Source organism: Engraulis encrasicolus, chromosome 2 (genome assembly GCF_034702125.1).
Source record: "Engraulis encrasicolus isolate BLACKSEA-1 chromosome 2, IST_EnEncr_1.0, whole genome shotgun sequence".
In the NCBI taxonomy this organism is placed as follows: domain Eukaryota; kingdom Metazoa; phylum Chordata; class Actinopteri; order Clupeiformes; family Engraulidae; genus Engraulis; species Engraulis encrasicolus.
In genome coordinates, this window is record NC_085858.1 from 29051471 (window position 1) to 29075659 (window position 24189).

The 24189-nt window shown below is 42.8% G+C and overlaps 3 protein-coding genes across 3 annotated transcripts; 1 reads left to right on the forward strand and 2 right to left on the reverse strand.

Annotated features, from left to right (window-relative positions):
• Positions 1-817: 817 nt before the first annotated feature.
• LOC134461771 (vitelline membrane outer layer protein 1-like) lies at positions 818-5021 on the reverse strand. The gene is made up of 4 exons (XM_063214633.1): positions 4854-5021; positions 4376-4587; positions 4054-4166; positions 818-1268 (listed from the first exon to the last, which is right to left on the reverse strand). The coding sequence occupies exons 2-4, from the start codon at positions 4559-4561 to the stop codon at positions 965-967; spliced, it is 603 nt and encodes a 200-aa protein (XP_063070703.1). The 5' UTR covers positions 4562-4587; positions 4854-5021; the 3' UTR covers positions 818-964.
• A 2402-nt stretch (positions 5022-7423) lies between these two features.
• Positions 7424-9614, forward strand: LOC134464079 (vitelline membrane outer layer protein 1-like). Its single transcript, XM_063217523.1, has 4 exons — positions 7424-7502; positions 7769-7980; positions 8190-8302; positions 9311-9614. The coding sequence occupies exons 2-4, from the start codon at positions 7795-7797 to the stop codon at positions 9612-9614; spliced, it is 603 nt and encodes a 200-aa protein (XP_063073593.1). The 5' UTR covers positions 7424-7502; positions 7769-7794.
• Positions 9615-17504: 7890 nt separating this feature from the next.
• gper1 (G protein-coupled estrogen receptor 1) lies at positions 17505-23111 on the reverse strand. Its single transcript, XM_063214636.1, has 4 exons — positions 22707-23111; positions 21482-21679; positions 18527-18709; positions 17505-17893 (listed from the first exon to the last, which is right to left on the reverse strand). The coding sequence occupies exons 1-4, from the start codon at positions 23109-23111 to the stop codon at positions 17573-17575; spliced, it is 1107 nt and encodes a 368-aa protein (XP_063070706.1). The 3' UTR covers positions 17505-17572.
• Positions 23112-24189: the final 1078 nt, after the last annotated feature.

Sequence of the window (24189 nt, forward strand, 5' to 3'; positions counted from 1 at the left end):
TTACCGATTCTTTCTTCTGCCTCGTCTAGTCTGGTGTTCGTCTTGGTTATTTCTTCCTTTATGTCGTCTAGTTGCGTTTTATTGTCCCGGCGAAAATCTCGCAATTCTTGCAGGATCATGCTAGTGGTGTCATCCTGTTGGTTAGCCTCAGCTTCGGCCATGCTGGTAGTCCGATTTTGTAACGTTGCTGGACGTAGACCAAACTTAATCTTATCTTTTTTTTGTTTGTTTGACATAATCGTCCCTTTCATGCAATGACGTATCTCTCAAGTATAATTCTCATATTAAGGGTGCATATTTCAATTATTTATCCGGGAGCTGGTTCCTCATGCTGCCATCCTGTCAGCGTCTCGGCCGGAAGCGCTGCGATAATTCTACTGTTGGTTGTCAAGTTGGTACTCGGAGAGCTCAATAATTTCTTGGATGGTACGTCACACAAAAAGTTTGAGGACCACTGCAGTAGAGGGTTAAGGCCCCTACTTGTCACAATATCCAACCTAATATCAAGGCTGTGAAGGCCTTTTTCTCAGTTTCAGTGTTAGCATAGTTACTGCACTTTGGCCTTGTAGGGCAGAATACTCAAGGTATTAGCATTTTTTTTTCTTAATGTGTATGCAGATGACGAGATGAGTTTGATAATGCAAAAGTATTTTTGTTGTTGTTAGGTATTTGTTTTTGTTTTTTTAAACTCATGACATGCTACCACAAATGGGTGCCTTTGTTAAATGGAATACAAGTCTGTGTGTGTGTGAGAGAGACAGAAAGAGAGTATGTGTGTGATCCAGACTTAAAACAGTGAGTAATGCTTCATGCCCTTTATTCATGGTTGGTTACATCTCATATCAGAACCAGTTTACTTGGCAGAGATTTAAAAAACGACAATGAATCAGGCCACTACTCATTTACAAACCCCAAATTGTTGCGAGATGTTCCTTCAGTGAACACAACACCACTGTATATGGACTCATTCACAACATCTGAAACGGACGTCGTTGAGAGCCGTGTCATCATCCCACCCCTGTGGTGCTTCCACCCTGGTCTGGAGGCCACAGATACCCTTTGCACAGTTACTGCTGTACGTCATGCTCCAACTCCCCCAGGTCATGCCATACCCCGTCAACTCTCCCACACCGCTGTTGGTGCAACGGAACTTGATATTGTTGGCAGCCGTGTCATCCGTCTCTACTAGGGGATGTTCGACACGGAGACTGAAGGACTTGAGGTATCCTTTACTGCCACAATCCAAGGATTTTGTCCAGGTTCCCCATCTTTAAAAACATACCAGAGGATTAGGTAAAGTACGTGTAGGATTGAGTAGTGTTTTTGTGTCTTCACCCAACAGGTTAGACAGAATTGAGTAACACTTAAGTTAAATAGGGTCTAAATATAGGATTTCATATTGGCATGATTGGATTAATGCACAGATATGGCTAGATATGGCCAGGGGGCCACCAGGTTGCCAAAGGGGAAAAACATCAAACACAAGCAGGTAATTGGAGTGATTCTGGGTCTTCGCCTTTCCCCCTTGGTGCTCAACAGTGTAGGGGCTCTCAAACTTGGTCCAGGTAGATAGATGTTGAGGCACTCAAGGTTGCATTTTTTAAACTTTTTTATTTGGCTACAATGCCAACATTGTAGCCAAATAAAAAAGTTAAAAAAAAGCAACCTTGAGTGCCTCAGCATCTGTCTACCTGGGGAAAACATAAATATAATTGGAGAAATGTAACAAGATGTGGTATTGATAACTGAGTCTGCTGGGTAGAGTTTTAGTCCTCCTGGGTTGGAATCATAATGCAGTCTTTTGCATTCCGTGGGGGCCTACCGCCACCTGTAGCATAGGGGCCCCGGGCCATCTTAATCCGGCCCTGCCAAAGAGAGACTTTGATGTCTATGACAGCTTAATCAACATCTGGCTGGGAATGATATCTTGGAAAAATTCCAATCAGGCTTTAGAGCCAACCATAGCACCGAAACAGCACTAACCAAAATAATAAGTGATCTTAGGCTCAACACTGCCGCAAACAAAGTTTCAGCACTTATCCTCCTCGACCTCAGTGCCGCCTTTGACACGATAGACCACAACATACTAATTGACCGCCTTGAATCTTGGGTAGGCTTGTCCGGTCACGTCTTAGAGTGGTTCAAAACATATATTACAGGAAGACAGTTTTTTGTCACCATCGGAGAAAACGTCTCCAACAAGTATGATGTGCCTTTTGGAGTTGCTCAGGGTAGTTGCTTGGGCCCTCTCCTCTTCTCTCTCTATATGTTGCCCCTGGGCTCCATCATCAGAGAGCACAATGTTGATTTTCATAGCTATGCCGATGACACTCAACTATATATCTCTGTCGAGCCTAGCCAAACCACTGCCATTCATGCCTTGACTAAATGCATGTCTGCCATTACAGATTGGATGAACAGTAACTTCCTAAAATTAAATGAAGATAAAACTGAAGTGTTGCTCATTGGGCCTAAGAAAAAACGTGCAAAACTCCACTCAAGCCTAGGTGACCTAAGCATACACATTAAAGATAAGGTTACTAGCCTAGGTGTGGTCATAGACTCGGATTTGAGCTTTGAGCCTCACATCAACAAGATAACAAAATCTGCTTTTTTCCATCTTAGAAATGTCAACAAAGTGCGCGGCTTGCCCCCCCGACAAGACGCTGAGAAACTTATTCATGCCTTTGTCACCAGTAGGATAGACTACTGCAATGCTCTTTTCTCTGGTCTCCAAAAAAAAATTAATTGACAAATTGCAACTCATTCAAAATTCTGCGGCAAGAATCCTAACAAGAACCAGAATGAGAGAGCACATCTCTCCTGTCTTGGCAGACCTGCACTGGTTACCTGTCTCATACAGAATCGACTTTAAGATTCTGCTCACAGTATTTAAAGCATTAAATGGACTTGCTAGGGGCTATATCTCAGACATGCTCTCTTTTTATGCCCCTGCTCGAGCTCTCAGGTCCACTGATGCCAAGCTGCTAAGGACCCCCACCCCCCCGCAGAAGAAGATCGGCGACGCCGCGTTTGCCTGCTATGCGCCCAAGAGATGGAACGCCCTCCCCATCGAGATCCGATCAGCCACCTCCGTCGACTCCTTTAAGAAGCAGCTGAAGACCCACCTCTTCATCCTTGCCAACTCCTAGCTACCAAGGCGTCATAGTGTCCCAGCCGCCGCAGCGCCCTTACTACTCGCAATCCAGCCCTGGCAGGGGGCTCCCCTAGGTGGCCGCTGGTCTCTGCCTGAGGTTTCTTCCTGACTACAGGGGGTCTTTTTTCTCAGACCTCACTGAGCTTTTTTTCCCCCTCACAAACTATGAATCAAGCGAAAGGGAGTTTTTCCTCACCCCTGATGCCACCAGGGGCCGCACCTGAGCGCCCAATCTCTGTGTGACTATCTATGACTTATGATAGGCCCAGCCACTATGGACCTTACACATCTAAGAATCCTGGTCCTAACCTACGTTGACCTTATGACTCTACATTCTCTGTCTATCTCTTCTTCCTCTGCCTTCCTGCTTTTTCTGCCTCTCCTCTATACCTCTCCTTTTAAATCTATCTCTAACAATGTTTTTTCCCATTTGTTAAGCACTTTGAGTTACATGCCTTGTATGACACAGTGCTATACAAATACAATTATTATTATTATTATTATTATGACTGGTTTGTCACAATATATAATTCAGATTTTGGAATGTCATGACACCCAATGTCCATTTTACATTTCATAAACCTAATGTCAGCTTATAGCAATAGTCATAATAGTGTGTAATGTCATTCTTGTGACAGTTACATGACCAGCCTTATGAGTAGACCCCTTCAGATAAAGTATTACCCCCAGAATAGCCCATGATGACTGCACTGTTACCACTGTATTAACACTACATGTTTCCACTGTATTGAATTTTGAACCATTATTGGGAGTCAGTGGGGAATCACTTAGTGATTGTCTTAGTGTAGGCAATGTATTCTGGACTTCAAATGTTGATGTTTTTGACCAGTCTCGTCACCTTATACAGTATATGGGACTCATGGTCCAAAACCTACTCTGCTGTAGAAGATGTGATGGTTGTCTGGTCGTCGAAGTTGTCAACGTGTCTGCAGATAAGTCGGATGCCATTGAGTGCTGTATCATCTCCTATTCCCTGACTTTCTTCCACCTGTGCCAACAACCATGAAAAGCCAATATTATATGTACGTCGTCTTGGAATAGAATACAATAGAATTGAATGCCTTTTATTGTTATTATTCACATGTACAATTTACTCTGAACACATGCACAATAACATGATATTATTTTACAACACAACATAGAAAAATAAAATAAATAAGTACTATTGTATCACCAATACAATGTACAGTAGCTCACCTTCAGACTGAAGCCAAATGCCCTGTAGTCTTTAGGACACATGACCATCGTGCCCCAATCGCCCCATGTGCCCCCATTGGAGACAGTCAGATCCTTATTTGAGACAGTGAAATCTCCCCCATTGGAGATCCCCTCAGCAGGGAAGGCCAATGGGACAATCACCAGCAAAACGAAAATCTGTGACATCCTTCCTCAGCTAGCAAAAAATGAACCTGAAATGGACACAAATTCACATGCATGTGAATAAAGCTGATAAAGCAGCCATACGATTACAAAGCAATAGAAAGATTCTTTTGACATCCTTCCTCCACAAGCAAACTATGAACGCAGAGAAGACACATAATCACTTGCGTTTCATTACAAATGTTGCATTACATACACACTCCTGATAAAACATCCATAGGAATTCATATATTGAACAGGTTTTTTTGATCAAACTGTGACAAATACCAATACAGAGTTTTTAACTGGCAGTTACCTTCCTCCACAAGCAAAGTATGAATTTTGAATGATGAAGTCCTCTTCAACTTCTTAAGATCTTTGACAAAAGATGGCAGCGACATTACCTTTATATCCCTTGGTCGGGCACACAAAACTTGTTTAAGTAAATGCAGCTACTTCCAAGGAAAAGAATTGACAATGATCATATTATGTTGATCATGTTGTGGCTCGCCCCAGGGGTGTGTGTTAAGGCCACACTTCTCTACTCACTCTACACGTTCGACTGCGGCCCCACCCAAGCCGTGTTTACACTAGTCACTTGAGGTGACTCATATCCGATCTGACCCATCTGTCAGTTTCGTTTCGAAATGTGGACTTTAATCAATGAATCAGATCAGGGGCGTAGCACCAAATTTGGGGCCCTAGGAACAACATCTTCCATGGGCCCCCCCTACACACACCCCAAACTACTGTTTTCCTCTCCTTCACTTGAATCATCCTCATCTTCAATCATATGACATACAGTAATAGACATAATAAAAATATAAAATGTTTTAATCTTTCACATTATGAAAAGTAGACTATCATATTCATAGGGATGACTTTTAATCACTTCATCACTATGGTGTGACGGGGAGGAGAGAGACCGCACGCACGTCACATTTGCCTGTATGTGTTTGGGAGAGCAAGGAACAGAGAATCAGCTGTGATTTAGCCTAGGCTACTGGCAGAAGCTGACGTCGAAATGACGCTTAAAACCTGTAAAGCAGAGTAAATAGAACAAAAGTAGGTTGTCGCTGTTTGGATTTGATGTCATTATTCTCAACCTTTTAAAGTCAGGGCACCCCAAAGTTATATTTATTTCTTTTAAATCATTATTTATTAGGCTACTGCATATAATTTCAGAATTAAATTGGCCAGGAACTATTTCACAGTAGCCTACCTTGTAGTAGCCTAATTTCCATGAGCACTCAATGCAGATAGGCTAGGCCTACTCTGCCTGTTTTTTCTTGTGCTATGCAAACCGCTTTGCGCAGATAGAATGGCGTCAGCAACATCACCGTCAAAATCTCGTCATTCATTTACCACACGTCAGCTATAACGGGCGGTCAGATGGTCAGATGGCCAAGTAACCAGAGCTTTCCTATTGAGAGTGTTGAGACCGCACAATAAAAGCAGAATGAAGGTTCAAGGTTTCAGTCTCGAAGAAAAGCAGTTTCTCAACCGGGTGCAATGCTGCCCGCCCTGGTCATCAAATTTGCAGATTGATTCTCGTAACGATATGAATATTAATCGACGTCATGTTCATCAGTTGCCAATGTCAAGGTGGCCGTGCGAACAGCTGTCAGTCTTGGACCTTCATTCTGCTTTTATTTTGCGGTCTCAACACTCTCAATAGGAAAGCTCTGGTTACTTGGCCATGTCTCTGACCATCTGACAACGCCCGTTATAGCTGAAGTGTGGTAAAATAATGACGAGATTTTGACGGGGCACCAGTCTGCGTTTTGAATGCTGCTGACGCCATTTGCATAGCACAAGAAAAGACAGGCAGAGTAGCCTACCTCCGTGCTGAGCAGGTAGCCTATCTGCATTGAGTGCTCATGAAAATTACTACATAGGCTACTGTGAAATAGTTCCTGGCCAATTTAATTCTGAAATTATATGCACTAATAAATAATGATTTCAAAGAAATAAATATAACTTTGGGGTTCCCTGACTTTAAAAGGTTGAGAATAACGATCAAATAACGATAACATCAAATCCAAAGAGCGATAGCCTACTTTTGTTCTATTTACTCTGCTTTACAGCAGGTTTTAAGCGACATTTCGAAGTCAGCTTCTGCCAGTAGCCTAGGCTAAATCACAGCTGATTCTCTGTTCCTTGCTCTCCCAAACACTGATACAGGCAAACGTGACGTGCGTGCGGGGCAGTGCAAGTGAACGAATGTGTGCGCGAGCGCGTGTGTTTCTGTTCAGCGATGCACATTGAAGAAAGTTCAGTTCAACATATCAATGTCTCATGTGTCCATAGTGCACAAAATAGTAGGCTAAAAGCATTGTGAAGGGAGATTTACCAGTCTCTCTCCTCCCCTTCACACCATAGTGATGAAGTGATTAAAAGTCATCCCTATGAATATGATAGCCTACTTTTCATAACTGGTAATGTGAAAGATTAAGACATTTTATATTTGTATTATGTCTATTATGTCATATGCTTGAAGATGAGGATGATTCAAGTGAAGGAGAGGAAAACAGTAGTTTGGAGTGTGTGTAGGGGGGGCCCATGGAAGATGTTGTTCCTAGGGCCCCAAATTTGGTGCTACGCCCCTGATCTGATTCATTGATTAAAGTCCACATTTCGAAACGAAACTGACAGATGGGTCAGATCGGATATGAGTCACCTCAAGTGACTAGTGTAAACACGGCTTGGGTGGGGCCGCAGTCGAACGTGTAGAGTGAGTAGAGAAGTGTGGCCTTAACGCACCCCTGGGGCGAGCCACAACATGATCAACATAATATGATCATTGTCAATTCTTTTCCTTGGAAGTAGCTGCATTTACTTAAACAAGTTTTGTGTGCCCGACCAAGGGATATAAAGGTAATGTCGCTGCCATCTTTTGTCAAAGATCTTAAGAAGTTGAAGAGGACTTCATCATTCAAAATTCATACTTTGCTTGTGGAGGAAGGTAACTGCCAGTTAAAAACTCTGTATTGGTATTTGTCACAGTTTGATCAAAAAAACCTGTTCAATATATGAATTCCTATGGATGTTTTATCAGGAGTGTGTATGTAATGCAACATTTGTAATGAAACGCAAGTGATTATGTGTCTTCTCTGCGTTCATAGTTTGCTTGTGGAGGAAGGATGTCAAAAGAATCTTTCTATTGCTTTGTAATCGTATGGCTGCTTTATCAGCTTTATTCACATGTATGTGAATTTGTGTCCATTTCAGGTTCATTTTTTGCTAGCTGAGGAAGGATGTCACAGATTTTCGTTTTGCTGGTGATTGTCCCATTGGCCTTCCCTGCTGAGGGGATCTCCAATGGGGGAGATTTCACTGTCTCAAATAAGGATCTGACTGTCTCCAATGGGGGCACATGGGGCGATTGGGGCACGATGGTCATGTGTCCTAAAGACTACAGGGCATTTGGCTTCAGTCTGAAGGTGAGCTACTGTACATTGTATTGGTGATACAATAGTACTTATTTATTTTATTTTTCTATGTTGTGTTGTAAAATGCTACGATATCATCGTGCATGTGTTCAGAGTATATTGTACATGTGAATAATAACAATAAAAGGCATTCAATTCTATTGTATTCTATTCCAAGACGACGTACATATAATATTGGCTTTTCATGGTTGTTGGCACAGGTGGAAGAAAGTCAGGGAATAGGAGATGATACAGCACTCAATGGCATCCGACTTATCTGCAGACACGTTGACAACTTCGACGACCAGACAACCATCACATCTTCTACAGCAGAGTAGGTTTTGGACCACGAGTCCCATATACTGTATAAGGTGACGAGACTGGTCAAAAACATCAACATTTGAAGTCCAGAATACATTGCCTACACTAAGACAATCACTAAGTGATTCCCCACTGACTCCCAATAATGGTTCAAAATTCAATACAGTGGAAATAGGTAGTGTTAATAACAGTGCAGTCATCATGGGCTATTCTGGGGGTAATACTTTATCTGAAGGGGTCTACTCATAAGGCTGGACATGTAACTGTCACAAGAATGACATTACACACTATTATGACTATTGCTATAAGCTGACATTAGGTTTATGAAATGTCAAGTGGACATTGGGTGTCATGACATTCCAAAATCTGAATTATATATTGTGACAAAACAGTCATAGACATCAAAGTCTCTCTTTGGCAGGGCCGGAATAAGATGGCCCGGCGCCCCTATGCTACAGGTTGCTGTAGGCCCCCACGGAATTACATAGACTGCATTATAATTCCAACCCAGGAGGACTAAAACTCTACCCAGCAGACTCAGTTATCAATACCACATCTTGTTACATTTCTCCAATTATATTTATGTTTTCCCCAGGTAGATAAATGCTGAGGCACTCAAGGTTGCAGTTTTTTTTTAAACTTTTTTATTTGGCTACAATGTTGTCATTGTAGCCAAATAAAAAAGTAAAAAATTGTAAACTTGAGTGCCTCAAAATGTCTCTACCTGCACCAAGTTCGAGAGCCACTACACAGGTGATTACCAAGGAAAAAAGATGAAGACCCAGAAGCACTCCAATTTCCTGTTTGTGTTTGATGCTTTTCCCTTTGGGCAATCTGGGGGCCCCCTGGCCATATCTAGCCATATCTGTACATTAATCCAGTCATGCCAATATGAAATCCTATATTTAGACCCTATTTAACTTAAGTGTTACTCAATTCTGTCTAACCTGTTGGGTGAAGACACAAAAACACTACTCAATCCTACACGTACTTTACCTAATCCTCTGGTATGTTTTTAAAGATGGGGAACCTGGACAAAATCCTTGGATTGTGGCAGTAAAGGATACCTCAAGTCCTTCAGTCTCCGTGTCGAACATCCCCTAGTAGAGACGGAAGACACGGCTGCCAACAATATCAAGTTCCGTTGCACCAACAGCGGTGTGGGAGAGTTGACGGGGTATGGCATGACCTGGGGGAGTTGGAGCATGACGTACAGCAGTAACTGTGCAAAGGGTATCTGTGGCCTCCAGACCAGGGTGGAAGCACCACAGGGGTGGGATGATGACACGGCTCTCAACGACGTCCGTTTCAGTTGTTGTGAATGAGTCCATATACAGTGGTGTTGTGTTCACTGAAGGAACATCTCGCAACAATTTGGGGTTTGTAAATGAGTAGTGGCCTGATTCATTGTCGTTTTTTAAATCTCTGACAAGGAAACTGGTTCAATCTATGATTGTGGACTTTAGAAAGAAGCAGCCGAAGCATCACAAACCCCTCTCCATCGGGTCAGAGGAGGTGGAGAGAGTCAGGACTTTTAAATTCCTGGGAGTGACCCTGGCGGAGGACCTGTCCTGGGGCACCCACATCGCCTCTGCTGTTGGGAAGGCCCAGCAGCGCCTTTTCTACCTGAGGAAGCTGAGGAGCTACCACATCCCCAGACCACTGCTGGTGAACTTTTACAACTGTGCCATCAGCAGTGTTCTGACCTATGGGTTCCTAGTGTGGTTCTCCAGCTCCTCCAAAGCAGATCAGCAGGCACTCCAGCGTGTGGTGAAAACAGCAGGGAAAATCACTGGAATGCCTCTCCCAGAGATTAGTACCATCTACACCACACGCTGTCTACGGAGAGTGCATAACATCCTGCGTGACAGCCACCATCCTGCCTACCATCTGTTCCAACAGCTACCCTCAGGTAGAAGGTACAGGTCCCTTCAGAGCCGCACCGAAAGACTGGCCAAGAGCGTTTACCACCAGGCCATTAGACTTTTGAATTTGCAGGACTGCTGAGGAACATTACTGTCTTAAATGTTATCCATCTATCCTTTGGACATTCTGTGTGTGTGTGTGTGTGTGTGTGTGTGTGTGTGTGTGTGTGTGTGTGTGTGTGTGTGTGTGTGTGTGTGCGTGTGTGCGTGTGTGCGCGCGTGCATGTGTGAGAGAGGGGGGGGGTGTTGTATTATGCACTTAATCTCTGCTGCACTTTAAGTGGGATGGGGGGGGGCTGGGGGGGGTCAAGCACTGGTGTCACTTTTACCTCGTTTTGCACTTTACTTGGAAACCTGCTACTACTAAGTATTGTACCCCAAACACAATTTCGTTGCCTTTTTGACAATGACAATAAATTCTTGAATCTTGAATCTTGAATCTTGAATCTCTTGAATCTTCTGATATGAGATGTAACCAACCATGAATGAAGAGCACGAAGCATTACTCACTGTCTTGAGTTTGCTTTGCATCACACACATACCCTCTTTCTATCTCACACACACATACACACAGACTTGTATTCCATTTAACAAAGGCACCCATTTGTGGTAGCATGTCATGAATTTGAATTAAATAAAAAAACTAACAACAAAAATACTTTTGCATTATCAAACTCATCTCGTCATCTGCATACACATTAAGAAAAAAAAATGCTAATACCTTGAGTATTCTGCCCTACAAGGCCAAAGTGCAGTAACTATGCTAACACTGAAACTGAGAAAAAGGCCTTCACAGCCTTGATATTAGGTTGGATATTGTGACAAGTAGGGGCGTAGCACCAAATTTGGGGCCCTAGGAACAACATCTTCCATGGGCCTCCCTGTTTTCCTCTCCTTCACTTGAATCATCCTCATCTTCAATCATATGACATAATAGACATAATAAAAATATAAAATGTCTTAATCTTTCACATTACTGTACCAGTTATGAAAAGTAGGCTATCATAGGCCTATTCATAGGGATTACTTTTAATCACTTCATCACTATGGTGTGAGGGGGAGAGACTGGTAGGCCTACATCTCTCTTCTCAATGCTTTTAGCCTACTATTTCGTGCACTATGGACACATGAGACATTGATATGTTGAACTGAACTTTCTTCAATGTGCATCGCTGAACAGAAACACACGCGCTCGCGCACACATTCGTTCACTTGCACTGCCCCGCACGCACGTCACGTTTGCCCGTATCAGTGTTTGGGAGAGCAAGGAACAGAGAATCAGCTGTGATTTAGCCTAGGCTACTGGCAGAAGCTGACTTCGAAATGTCGCTTAAAACCTGCTGTAAAGCAGAGTAAAGAACAAAAGTAGGCTATCGCTGTTTGGATTTGATGTCGTTATTCTCAACCTTTTAAAGTCAGGGCACCCCGAAGTTATATTTATTTCTTTGAAATCATTATTTATTAGGCTACTGCATATAATTTCAGAATTAAATTGGCCAGGAACTATTTCACAGTAGCCTACCTTGTAGTAATTTTCATGAGCACTCAATGCAGATAGGCTACCTGCTCACGGAGGTAGGCTACTCTGTGTTTTCTTGTGCTATGCAAATGTTAGGTTCAAACCCTAAACATTTGTAATATGAAACACCTGAAAACAGAATAGACACAGAGAATCGTTATTTAAGTTTCAAGCGCTCGGAGAGCGAGTAGAGAGGACTGTCAGTACAATCTTCCCTAGTCACTCTGACAGGCCTCCCTCTCCCCAGCCATTTTATTAAGGAATTTCCCTCATTACAATGCCGCAGGCCCATTTGTTACCAAGGCATAATGTTTGCTCTACTATAGGATAACATGTAAAATACAGTTCCAACAGCAAACCGCTTTGCGCAGATAGAATGGCGTCAGCAGCATTCAAAACGCAGACTGGTGCCCCGTCAAAATCTCGTCATTCATTTACCACACGTCAGCTATAACGGGCGGTCAGATGGTCAGATGGCCAAGTAACCAGAGCTTTCCTATTGAGAGTGTTGAGACCGCAAAATAAAAGCAGAATGAAGGTTCAAGACTGACAGCTGTTCGCATCGCCACCTTGACATTGGCAACTGATCAACATGACGTCGATTGATATTCATATCGTTACGAGGACAGAATCAATCTGCAAATTTGATGACCAGGGCAGATTGAACCCGGTTGAGAAACTGCTTTTCTCCAAGACTAGGAAATTAGCTAAAATAGGCTAACCTTCTCTCAAGTTCACATTTGCACCTGCTGCGACAGGGGGCCTCTTCAAGTTTGTGACATTTTCTGAAATTGAGTTGGATTCATTGCTATCATTTGGATAGCCTATTTGAACCAACATCAAAGCATGTTGGACTTTTGGGACACTTGTTATGAATATATCAAAGACAACTATGGGTTCTATCACAATGATGGCCAACAAAATTAGATTTTTCATTTGACTTCGGCTTTCACAGAAGACCACACGGAATGGGAATGGGATAATAACCAGTTATCCTACTGTGTAGGCTGCAATTTTGACATTTGGGCTCACCTTTTCTGCAAGAAATCAGCTGCAGTTGCTTTCCTTCATTTGGTTTCCCCTGTCTCTCTTGCCTTTCTATTCTTTTTGTGAAAGCCTGGTGTTTTAGACGTCTTTCATTGCTAACCGGCTGCTGCGTTAAATGCCTAATATTGAAGTGAGTGAGGGTTGATTCCGCATATTGTACAATCAAAAGTCCGCGAGAGGGCGGACTAAACCAATGCTTACTGATTATGGGGGAGTCTGATATGGAATAGCCTATTTGCAGGTTAGGATATCCAATTCAACAGATGTATTTCCAGAAAACATTGGAATTAGGCTACATGAATTACCAACATGTATTAACATTATTTTAAAAATAATGTTTAAAAAAAAACAAAAGAAGAATACTTTCCATTGGAGGGCCCCCGGTGGGCCCCCCAGGTGGGCTGGGCCCTAAGAATGAGTCAGGGTTCCCCCCCCCCTGTTCGACGCTGCTGCACACACACACACACACACACACACACACACACACACACACACACACGCACACACACAAGGCCACACAATATGCTTCTCTGCAGATCTTCAATGGTAGTTTTTGTTTCCGGTGATGATGATGATGATGATGATGATGATGATGATGATGATAGTGTACGAATCTCATCTTAGATCTGTTTTCAGTCCTGCCTGAGACAGACCATCCAGAACAACCCAAATCCATCAACACCACTCAGTAATCATTACTAATGGCTAACACAACTCTTCAGTGGTCCCCTCCACATCAGCCTAATCTTATATCGTTCACAATCCATGCTCATTCACAACTACACACATTTTTACCACGTGTCTGTTGAAGAATTAAAAAAGTGTGAACGTGACTTACTTGGCTTATTCCAATTTGCTTCATATTAAATATAGCTGCTGACAGGTGTTCAACATGTCATGCATGCCTTCAATGTGCAAATGCAATTACAGGGCCCTAATGTCATTCCCCTTCCCCTATTGTGGTACTTAAGGTTATTCATTAAGTCTCTGGCAGGTTAAGTAGCATCCAGCAGCTGTCATGTGCCAACTGCTGTAATGACTTGTGTCTTGTGTAGTGACAGAGCACCGCAGATCTGGGGCCTAGGTCCTAGGACTCCAGGCTCTTCTATTAGATGATTTACCTCTTAACCACTTAACCTGGTTTACTCCTGAACCAGCTTCTTAATATACCCCTCTAGCGTAGTGTCGTGTAGTGTAATATCTGTGCTCGCTGGTATAGACATGGCAATAGGGATAGTGTTGCACGTTATCAACTAGATCAACTATATTGTAAATACCCCTCTGCTATCCCATGCTCTCTGTGCCAGTACCAAGTACAATTCAAGCCATACATAAAGAAGAGAAATTGCTGATTTCCATTTACGTCACCACAAACAGTGGCACTTCTATTCATGTTGGGGCCCTAGGCAAAATATTTTTTGCCCGCATTTTGCATGGCTTGGGTGACTGTTTGGTGGACTCTATGGTGGACAGTTTTGGTGGAGCCCTAATTGTCTGCGATGCCTATTGATAAAACAGACTCTGACCTCAAGAAATTCGAGCAAGATCCAAATCGCTTCATCTATAGCTGAATGTGATATCCATTTCCATTTTCTGTGTCTTCCTTTGACAACAAACTTCTGAGAGCTTGAGCTTAATTTATAAATATATTTTACACATGAAATTTACATTAACATTTAACAAATACAGGTATTTGGACTACTGTTGTGTGAACATTGTGCTCATTATAACTTTCTTTTTCTTTAAAAAAGTATAGTATTTATAGTAGTATAATTTTCACTATACAGTATATCCATCGTTTTACCTTTTATATTTTAAATACCCTACAAGTGTGAATCACTTATTATCTGTCACCTTAAATCTATTAAATATTCTCAGATAAGAGAGCTGCTATCAACGTCAGACCACATTAAATACTGTACAATTTCAGGCCCCAATCCCAATCATATCCTTTTACGCCCCCTGAAGATCTGGGACCGTGACACGGGAGCCGGACTAAAGTAACAATAAAAAATATCCAACTTTTTTTGCTTTAACTAGCCGTACTGTGTACCGCTGTGTACCGCACTGCTTTGAGTGAGTCACCTTGAAGCTGAGAGTCAGTGTTCTGAGGAAGGGTCCATTGACAATGCCTTGGCTGAAGCTGACTGTGTGTCCTATCCTTTATATTGCGCAGTGCACACCTATACTATACTCCTCTGTGCCCCCCTCATGCTGCTCTAGGCCCCCCAAATCACCTTACGGTACGCATCTTAGCAACGCCCCTGTTATCAATCACCCTGACCTACTACACCATCTTAGCAACGCCCCTTGTCAGTCTGTGTGGCTGTCATAACAGAATTTGTATGCATGAATACTCACAGGGAAACAAAGACATTATGAAAGTGAAGATGGTGACTTAAATAAATGAATAATAATAAAAAAAAAACATCAGAAACCAAGATTGGTTTCCCAGAGAGATTTAACACATCAGCACCTGCACCACAAGCAGAATCTGAGCAGGGTTATTGTTGTTTTGTTGTTTTGAAGTGTTTGCACGCATGTCTGTGCTTTTCTTAGCGATTATCAAAACATTGGTCAGCGCTCGTTTCCCAGGCTGGTTGCTCCCAGCTGGACAAACAGATCTGGCGTAAGTAGCCTACCGCATTTCCCATACACAGCAGGACGCGCAGCCGTTTACACAAACATCTCACACGACACCAGCATCACTAGCCAACATCAAGTTTATAATCATCCATCTTTTGGACAACCATGCAGTCAAACTAGTCTCAATGTTAGTTCATTGAACGGCTTTTCAAGGGTGTTCATTGAATTTTGTAAACATAGCCTACTGTTTATGTGTATAACAGTGGGCAGTGAATGCGTATACTGTGTAATTCTAGTATTGTTCTGACAGTAGACTGGTGAGTGCTTAATTTATTGTGTTATGTTTTAACATACAAGTAGCAGAAATTGACTGGACACCAAGGCATTGTAACTAGTATTTACTCAATTAAAATCGTTAATTTATTTATGGTCTGGTGTCTATATCATTAACCTTTGTTACCTGAACTCTGGTCTGAAATAGCCTAGAAATATCCCGAAGTTCTAATGTACTTTGCACATGGCCCCTGATTAAATAAATCAAATAAAGCACATAAGTGACAGGGCACATCATATGAACTTAATCAATAAATAATACAATACCGTACATATTTAGTATTGTGTAACGAGATCTGAACATGTAATAGGCCTACGCAGTTTGTAGTGGAAAGACGTGAAGTGAATGGAAATCCCTGTGAGTCATCTCTGAATGACATATTTCCTCTTCTCTTATTCCTTTATTGCCACCTGCCCCTTCTTCAACTCACATACACTCTCTCATTTGTTTTCTTCATTTAAAGTTCCCATGTGTAGCATTTTTAGGTGATAGCAAAATTAAATTTTCAATTATCATTTGCCAAACGCCATTTGGCCCATTCCAATTACCTTTTAAATGTTGCATTTGTGCATGGGTCCCAATCTCCATATTCAAGCTCCATCCTGAACGGACTATAATCAGGGACCAAACAGTTTAGCTGTAGTCAGGGTCATACACAGTTCAGAAAGTCACTCACTCTGATGTGATAACCTCACAAAACCAATGGCTATCCTATAATCTCTGGGCTAGCTAAAACAAAATGTAAAGCTAAAACTTATTTTAAAAGAGGAGTTATACTGTACGTAGCTACTGTATGGATACATACCCTTCGCCATACCCTTTGTATCATTTGTCTGGATATTATAGGCGTTGATATGTTTGTATGAAATGTTGTGCACAGTACATAACGTAAGTGGACAGTGGAAAACTATCCTTGTCTTTATATAAGTTTGACATGCACACAGATTTCACACAGTCCAACACAGTTCAACCATAAAATAGTTTTTTTCTTTTTTTTTTGGTAAAAGATCCCCTCAGGGCAGTCATAGGTACAGTAAGCGATTAGAACAGGCCTATTCAACTTGCAGCCCATGGGCCAGAAACGGCCTGTTTAAATTTTCTTGCAGCCCAGAAACTGACTTCAAATTGATTGTACTTCAGTGAACTTTTTGTGTTGTCACCAGAGATTTTTCCATTTGGCCCTCTGGGTGCATAGGTTGAATAGCACTGGGGTGGAGAATCCGGTTTGTAGCCGAGGGTTGCCTGTTCGACTCCTGACACATCAAGTGGGTGGGGGGGGGAGTGAATAATCCATCCTCCTCCGTGAGGTATCGTGAGCATGGTAACACTGTACCCCCCACCTCATTACTCCAGGCCACTAGGGTGTACAGTGTCCATCACGGTATGCATTTTGTGCTGTGTCCCAATGACCATGGAGACTTTCACTCTTGCTCATGAGTAGAAAATTAAAAAAATCAAATGTGCTAGACTTCAGATACCGTGGCGCTCCCCACCAAGATGTTCAGGTGTCCTTGGTACCATCCCCACCCCACCTTCTCCCTTACTGTGCTTGCTTGATTGCGCGTGGTGTGCACTGTGATGATGTGTCACAATGACAATGGCACTTCCCAATGGGACTTCTTGTTCATGAACAGACTTCAGGCACGTCGGTGCTCCTGAAAGGAATATGCAAGTTGAGCATGAGGTGGTAGAGCCAAGGACAGAAAGCACCAGTTGGCCTTCTGCTTGATGAAGAGTCACAGCTTGTACCGAAAGGTCTCCCTGAGGAAACTGTGGTATCTGATGGGGAATGTACTGTGTGCTGTGTCACAATGACAATGGGGACTTTCACTCTTGCTCATGAGTAGTTTACGTAAAAAAAATGAGAACATGCTAGACCTCAGACACCTCCGCGCTCCGGACAGGTATGTGCAGGTCGAGCGTCAGATGACAGAGCCGGTACAGCACGGACCAGTTGGCCTTCTGCTTGATGAAGAGGCGCAGCTTGTCCCGAAAGGTCTCCCCGAGGAAGCTGTAGATGATGGGGTTGAGGCAACTGTTGGAGAAGGCGGCCAGGTTGACGATGTGGCCCGTCAGAGGGTAGTCGTGCCACAGCGTGATGGCGCTGCGCTTGGCCGGGTTGGCCGTGCCCTGCAGCAGCTGGATGCTGATGAAGACGTTCTCCGGAAGCCAGCAGATGAAGAACACCAGCACCTGGATCAATGCAGCAACAAGGAAGAGGACTTATGTATGTTACGACAATAAGGAAGAGGACTTATGTACTGTATGTTATGAGAACACCAGCACCTGGAGCAATCCAGCAAAAAGGAAAAAGACCTATGTATGTTATGACAATATTGATCAATATGTACAACTTATGACAATAATGATCAATATGTACAACTTATGACAATATGGAATGGATCAATATTGACATTACAGACAATGTATATACATGACAATCACAGACAATCAGTCAATCTGTGCATCTATACTTATTTTTTCCCCCTTTTAAATGTTATTCATTCATGTATTTATTTATTGATTGTTTCATTGTGAGTATATCTATACTTCATTTTCTGAAGAAGACCAGCACCTAAACAATGCAGCAAAAGGAAGGATTTAATATGATGATGATAGACAGGGCGACGTTTTGGGCAATGTGCAGGGCCGGCGCTAGACATAAGCAAAGTATGCAGAGTGCTTAGGGAACCAACCACTGCCTGGGGCACCAACCACTTTGCCCCCAAAAGTGGGGCGTCTTAAGTTGAAATTGAAAAATATTGAATTACATTGGATATTTTGATCAATAAAATAAGAATAAATAAAAAAGAAGAAGACCAGCACCACCACCACGATCATGCGCAGCGCCTTCTGACGGCGTGCCCAAAGGCTGCGGTGCTTCTGCGAGCGCATCAGGATGCGCACGATGAGCGAGTAGCACAGGCCGATCACGCTGAAGGGCACCACAAAGCCAATGGTAACCTCCAGCCACTGGATCTCAAACACGTTGGCGAAGCAGAAGTGCACCTACAAGTACAACAAAGACGAGACGGACACCCAGGTAAGTATATACGTTAATAATTTACCAGGAATGTATATCCACCTTATTACCCATTAACCCTGCCCATTTTGGCATTTTTCATGCTCCCACAGCATTTCCTGTCTGCTAGTTCTGGTTAGGCTGCCCATAGCCCTTCTGAATGATTTAGCATTAGCAACCGCTATGTTGACGAAGCAGAAGTGCACCTTGGACAACACAGACAAGATGGACACCCAGGTAATCTAAGTATATACCATGTAATGAACTGTTTACTGAGGATAACCTGCACCTTGTCTCTCAAAAGTGTCGTTGCTAACCACTTAGCAATCTATTAGTTTGCCAATGGGAAATTACATTGCAAACAAGTGAATTGTTAACTTAGTTGACAAAGATGCTGCGGAGAAATGCACCCCAGAACTGACTACGTTTTTAGGGGTTTGGGGCCATGCATCTACACAAACATCAGTAAACTTTTGGTCAGCCAGTTCAAAATTGTGACACCGCGGAGGCGGTATGCAGCCCTTTGCAATGAGCATCAATGGAGTAAAGCAGCTGCAGGAATTGCATTGTCCGTCTGCAAACACTTTGATCCCGCAAGTATTTAGGACCATGTGACACGGTTGTTTCTTTGTGACATCAGCACTATATTTGATCAAGTCGAGCGTGATTTCTGACAAGGACGCTTTTGCACACCTCTATAATTAGACAGGTGTGTAGGATATTACCCCAGTGAGGTTGTCAACCAAGTGTAAAAAGGATCCCGCAAACTGTCCATTCTACCAGCAAGCTTCGGAGTAGATTCACCCTAATGCCATGTAAACCGTGACATCCATCCTTAGTGTTTTCTAGCTTGGGCAACATTAGCAGAGTTACTGAGTTATTGTATGTTTATTTCGAATAGTTTGGCGGGAATATCTCCAAACTTTACCCCACAAAAATCGCATGACATGACACCAAACTTCTACTGTAGTACAAATATGGTCTCTACTCACAAAACGAAGCATTTTGAAATTTGGAAATAGTCCAGAAGTGTATTATTATCAACACAAGTCGAATATATTCTGTCCTGCTACAGCTGCGCCGACATTACTTCCGTATGCCCGTAAAAGTCGAACGAAACTCATCATTATGCACAATGAAAAGTGCACTCAGCATCCGTATTGATAAAGAAAATCCTTGTCTAATTGATAGTAGGTAACATTTGGAATATCTAAGTATTAATAAGTGTTGCCGTGAAAATATAAGCCTTAATCACAATTCGATGAAAACTTTTTTTAATTCTCTCGTCTGGAACTTTGTTGAGGACTTTTACGGGCTTGTGTCAGATGACGTAATGTTGGCGCAGCTGTAGCAGGACAGAATATAGTCGGCTTGTGTTGATAATAATAAAATTCTGGACTATTTCCAAAGTGTGTCATGACATGTGATTTTTGCGGGGTAAAGTTTGGCAATACTGTGAATGCCCCCCAAACTATTCGAAATAAACATACAATAACTCGGTAATTCTGAGAATGTTCGCCCCAGCCAGAAAACACTAAGGGTGGACTACTGGATGGATGACACGGTTCATATGGCATTAGGGTGAATCTACTCCGAACCATCACTTTAATATAATATTTCAATCATCCGATCCTAAACTTTTCATTTAAGCTTGCTGTTGGAATGGACAGTGTGCGGGATCCTCTTTACACTTGAACACAATTTCTAACCATCATGCAACATTTTCAGCCCAGAATGCATTGCTGACTGCATGCGTCTGCAGTCCTATACAGACATTGCGTTGTGTCGAATATGACTACCGTTTAATGGGGTAGCATAGTCTACCACTACATCTCCTCAGAGCTATGGAACTAAGAGTTAGGCCAATCCCATTGACCTCTGTGTTGCATTTTTGCAAAAAGGTGGGGCTCATGGAACTTTTAACACGAGGTCGAACCTCAAAACCTTTAAGGTCGAACACAAAAAGTACAGTAAAGGTAAATGCAATTCATTCATTAATTCATTTTTACGTCATCTTTGATCATTATATAGTGGTTCTGTGTTAGTCCATCGAAAAGAAAGCCACTGCCAAACATTATTTGAATCTACATGAATCATGTCACCAAGGGACTTCCTGTGCCCCTGTTGTCACAACTCAATTCCATGGCACTGGCCTTACTCGAGATTCCGCAACGGCTACATGCGCAAGTAGACAGCAATGTATTCTGGATGAATAGGTTGCATGATAGTTAGATTTCTTGTCCGATTTACCAACATGGTGCCAAACTATCGCGGGATCAATGCGACTGCAGACGGACCTTGCAACTCTTGCTTTTGCTTATCCCCGTTGATGCCCCTCTGCAAGGGCCTGCATACCGCCTCTGAGGGGACGCACCCCTGGACTGGTTGGCCAAGAGTTCACTCACGTGTGTGTAGAAGCCTTGTCTCACATCCCTATACTATACAAGTTTGCACTGCACATCATTTTAGCTCCACCTCCGCACCTGCCCCCCCCCTAACCCTAACCCTAACCCCCCCACCTAACATGTGGTGTGCTAGTAGATCAAAATGGTGCGAGCTCATCGTCACGTGCACATTTGTGGTCGACTTTAAATGCGCTGCGTTAAAATACCACCCACATCGTGACGATAAGTTCTTAATCTTGTGGTTTGTCAATGTCAATAAACTGCATCAAAGTTGAATACAGCTTCGGCATCTCCTCCTTTCAGATAAGCACACCGCAATGCAGTATGGGTAGCACAGTTTATACTACAACACACCTCGCCAGTGTGCTGCGTCTGCACGATGGTGAAGGGCAGCAACGTGGCCAAGATGGAGGCCATCCAGATCAGGCCGCAGCTCAGCTTGGCGTACTGCATGGTGCGCAGGCACGGGCTGCTGCTCATCGAGCCCGCTAACGCCACGTAGCGGTCGAAGCTCATCCATGTCAGGAAGAAGATGCTACTGTACATGTTCACCTGCAGGAGACGAGACGAAAATGTTGTAAAATTGTGTAAAGGAACAGTCCACCATTTTTATAATCTTACTTAACACATCTGCTCAATTTAAATAATTGAGTTTTACCTATCTCCTGTTCTTTTAGAGGTTCTCTTAGTTTAAGCCTTTCATGCAGAGCCTCTATTTTAAGATTGTTGTTGCTAAAATGGTAATTATGAATCTTAATCTTAATTTGTTAGTCTTAATCTTAGTCTTAATCTTAATCTGTTACTTAAGTACAGGCTAGCGAGTCATTAAAACTGTTTAAAGCCTGCATTATATGTCCAAATGCTTCACCTGGGAGCAGGACCATATAAGCACAGACAAGAAGGGAGGAAAAATGTCCTTTAATAGTCCCTTCTTTAATTCCGTCAAGGAGGTTATGTTTTTGGTCAGGTTGGTTTGCTTGTCTGTCTGTCTGTTTTTCTGTCTGGTTGTCAGCACGATAACTCAAAATGTTATGAAGGGATTTTGATGAAATTTTGTGGAGGAACAAGTGATTCAATTTTGGTGGTGATCCGAATTGAAGATTGTTCACCATTTCGGCATAGGGGTGAACACAACACAACTCCACAAAAACAAGGCAGAAAGACTTGAAATGAAAATAAAATTGGGTGTAACCCCATGGCCTTGGGGAAGTTTTGCACTCTCTGAGTGCTTATAGTTTTTTTTTACCATGTGTCCCAGATAGACCCTTATGTTGAGGTAAAAGATTACATTGGACACATTGGTTAAGGTGAGTGATCAAGGTGAAAGGACCCATTGACCCGAAATGTCAGAGTAAAAAATACAGTGGCAGCTAAAAATCCTGCATGAAGGAGGCTATAGGTATTTCATTTGCTCACCTGCAAGAAGTCATGAAGGCGCAGAGGATGGTGATGTCGTGTTACCATGCCGTGTTTTTTACACTTGACCCAAAAGGTCAAGATCAAGGGTCAAGGTCAATGAACACATTGACCCAAGTGTTTTTTTTTAAAAAGCGGACTACATTATTTTCAGTGTACTGACCTGCAGGAAAAGGGACATGAAGGTGCAGAGGATGGCGATGTCGTAGTACTTCTCGTTGAGGTTGAAGACCTCGATGAGCGAGTCGGCCACCAGTATGAGGTCCGCCACGGCCAGGTTGACGAAGTAGAGGTCGGGGATGGTCATCTTGTCGCGGTGGTTCAGGGTCACCACCAGGATGAGGATGTTCCCGATGAAGCCGATGGGGAAGAGGAAGACCGTGTAGAGGCAGGACAGGAAGAGGCTGATGATGTAGTACTGATAGGTGTCCACGTCCGCATCCACGCTCGCGTTTGCAGCACCACCGCCCTCCCTCGCCACCGTCCAGTTGTAATCGTATGAGGCGTTCGTCAGCTGATCGTCGCTGCCATTCACGTTAACATAGATCTGAATCATCTGCCCTTCCATATTGGTTTAAGTCCTTGGATTAGACACCCTGGGTCATTCGTCACATTCCCTCTCTCAGGGGCAGCAGCAGTGGGGACAGCGACAGCGGCGACAGCACCAGCACCATTTCCCATTTGTCTCAGTACTAGGGCCAGAGCTCCAGGTGCTGCTCTTTATTTCGCATTTTGCACCGTTGCACCGGTTTTGCAGTGTCTCTTAGTGCAATGTCTACTATGTTGTGGCTTATTGATGTGAAATGTAAATAAGTCCATAGATGTATCATGGGGATGCGGAACATCCCTTCTCTCTGTCAGAGATTTCCATTATTTGTTATCCATGGTATGTGATATAAGAGTCTCTTCATAGGCTGTGCTGTGTTCTTTGCTGGGGTTGTTTCTGTTTGTGCGGTCTTATTTCTTCCACTCCATGATCATATTATTATTATTTCTTATTCCCTTCATGGGCTATGGTGCTTCCGATGTGGCACCTAAACTGACAAATGGGTTGAGCATGTCACTACATTGGCAATAATGCTTTCATAAGCCACATGTTCTGTATTGGTAAAATGGTGTACAATGGCCTAATGGTCTGAGTCACCACCTGCTCAAGCAGTTCATTATTATTCACATTCAATTTAATGTCATTTTTAACAGATCAGCAAAATCCAACAAATCAACATTTAGTGGTTATCACTAAAATAATGTACAAATAATGTTGCAGAATATTGAACAGCTTTAGATTGTGATATGCAGGTAAACCAAACTAAAATTAAGTCTTTGAAAACAATGAAACTATACAGTATATCGCAATAAACTAAACAAGGCAAATGTACATTCACAATTATACATGACCCACACCTAATTGGACTCTGCAGAGATATTCAACAGATTATGATTAATTTAGCAATTAACTACTACTCAACCACCGCATGCCTAATCACTGCAACCTAATCAACGCGTCGCAGTAGACCGTACTCATACGACCTGTAAGGTAGTTGATATCCAAGTGTATGAGCAGACACAGACAAAGAAAAAGACAACAACTCACTGTGCAGACCAAAATATGGTGTGTCCCGCGTGGACTGTCGCTTTGGTACGGG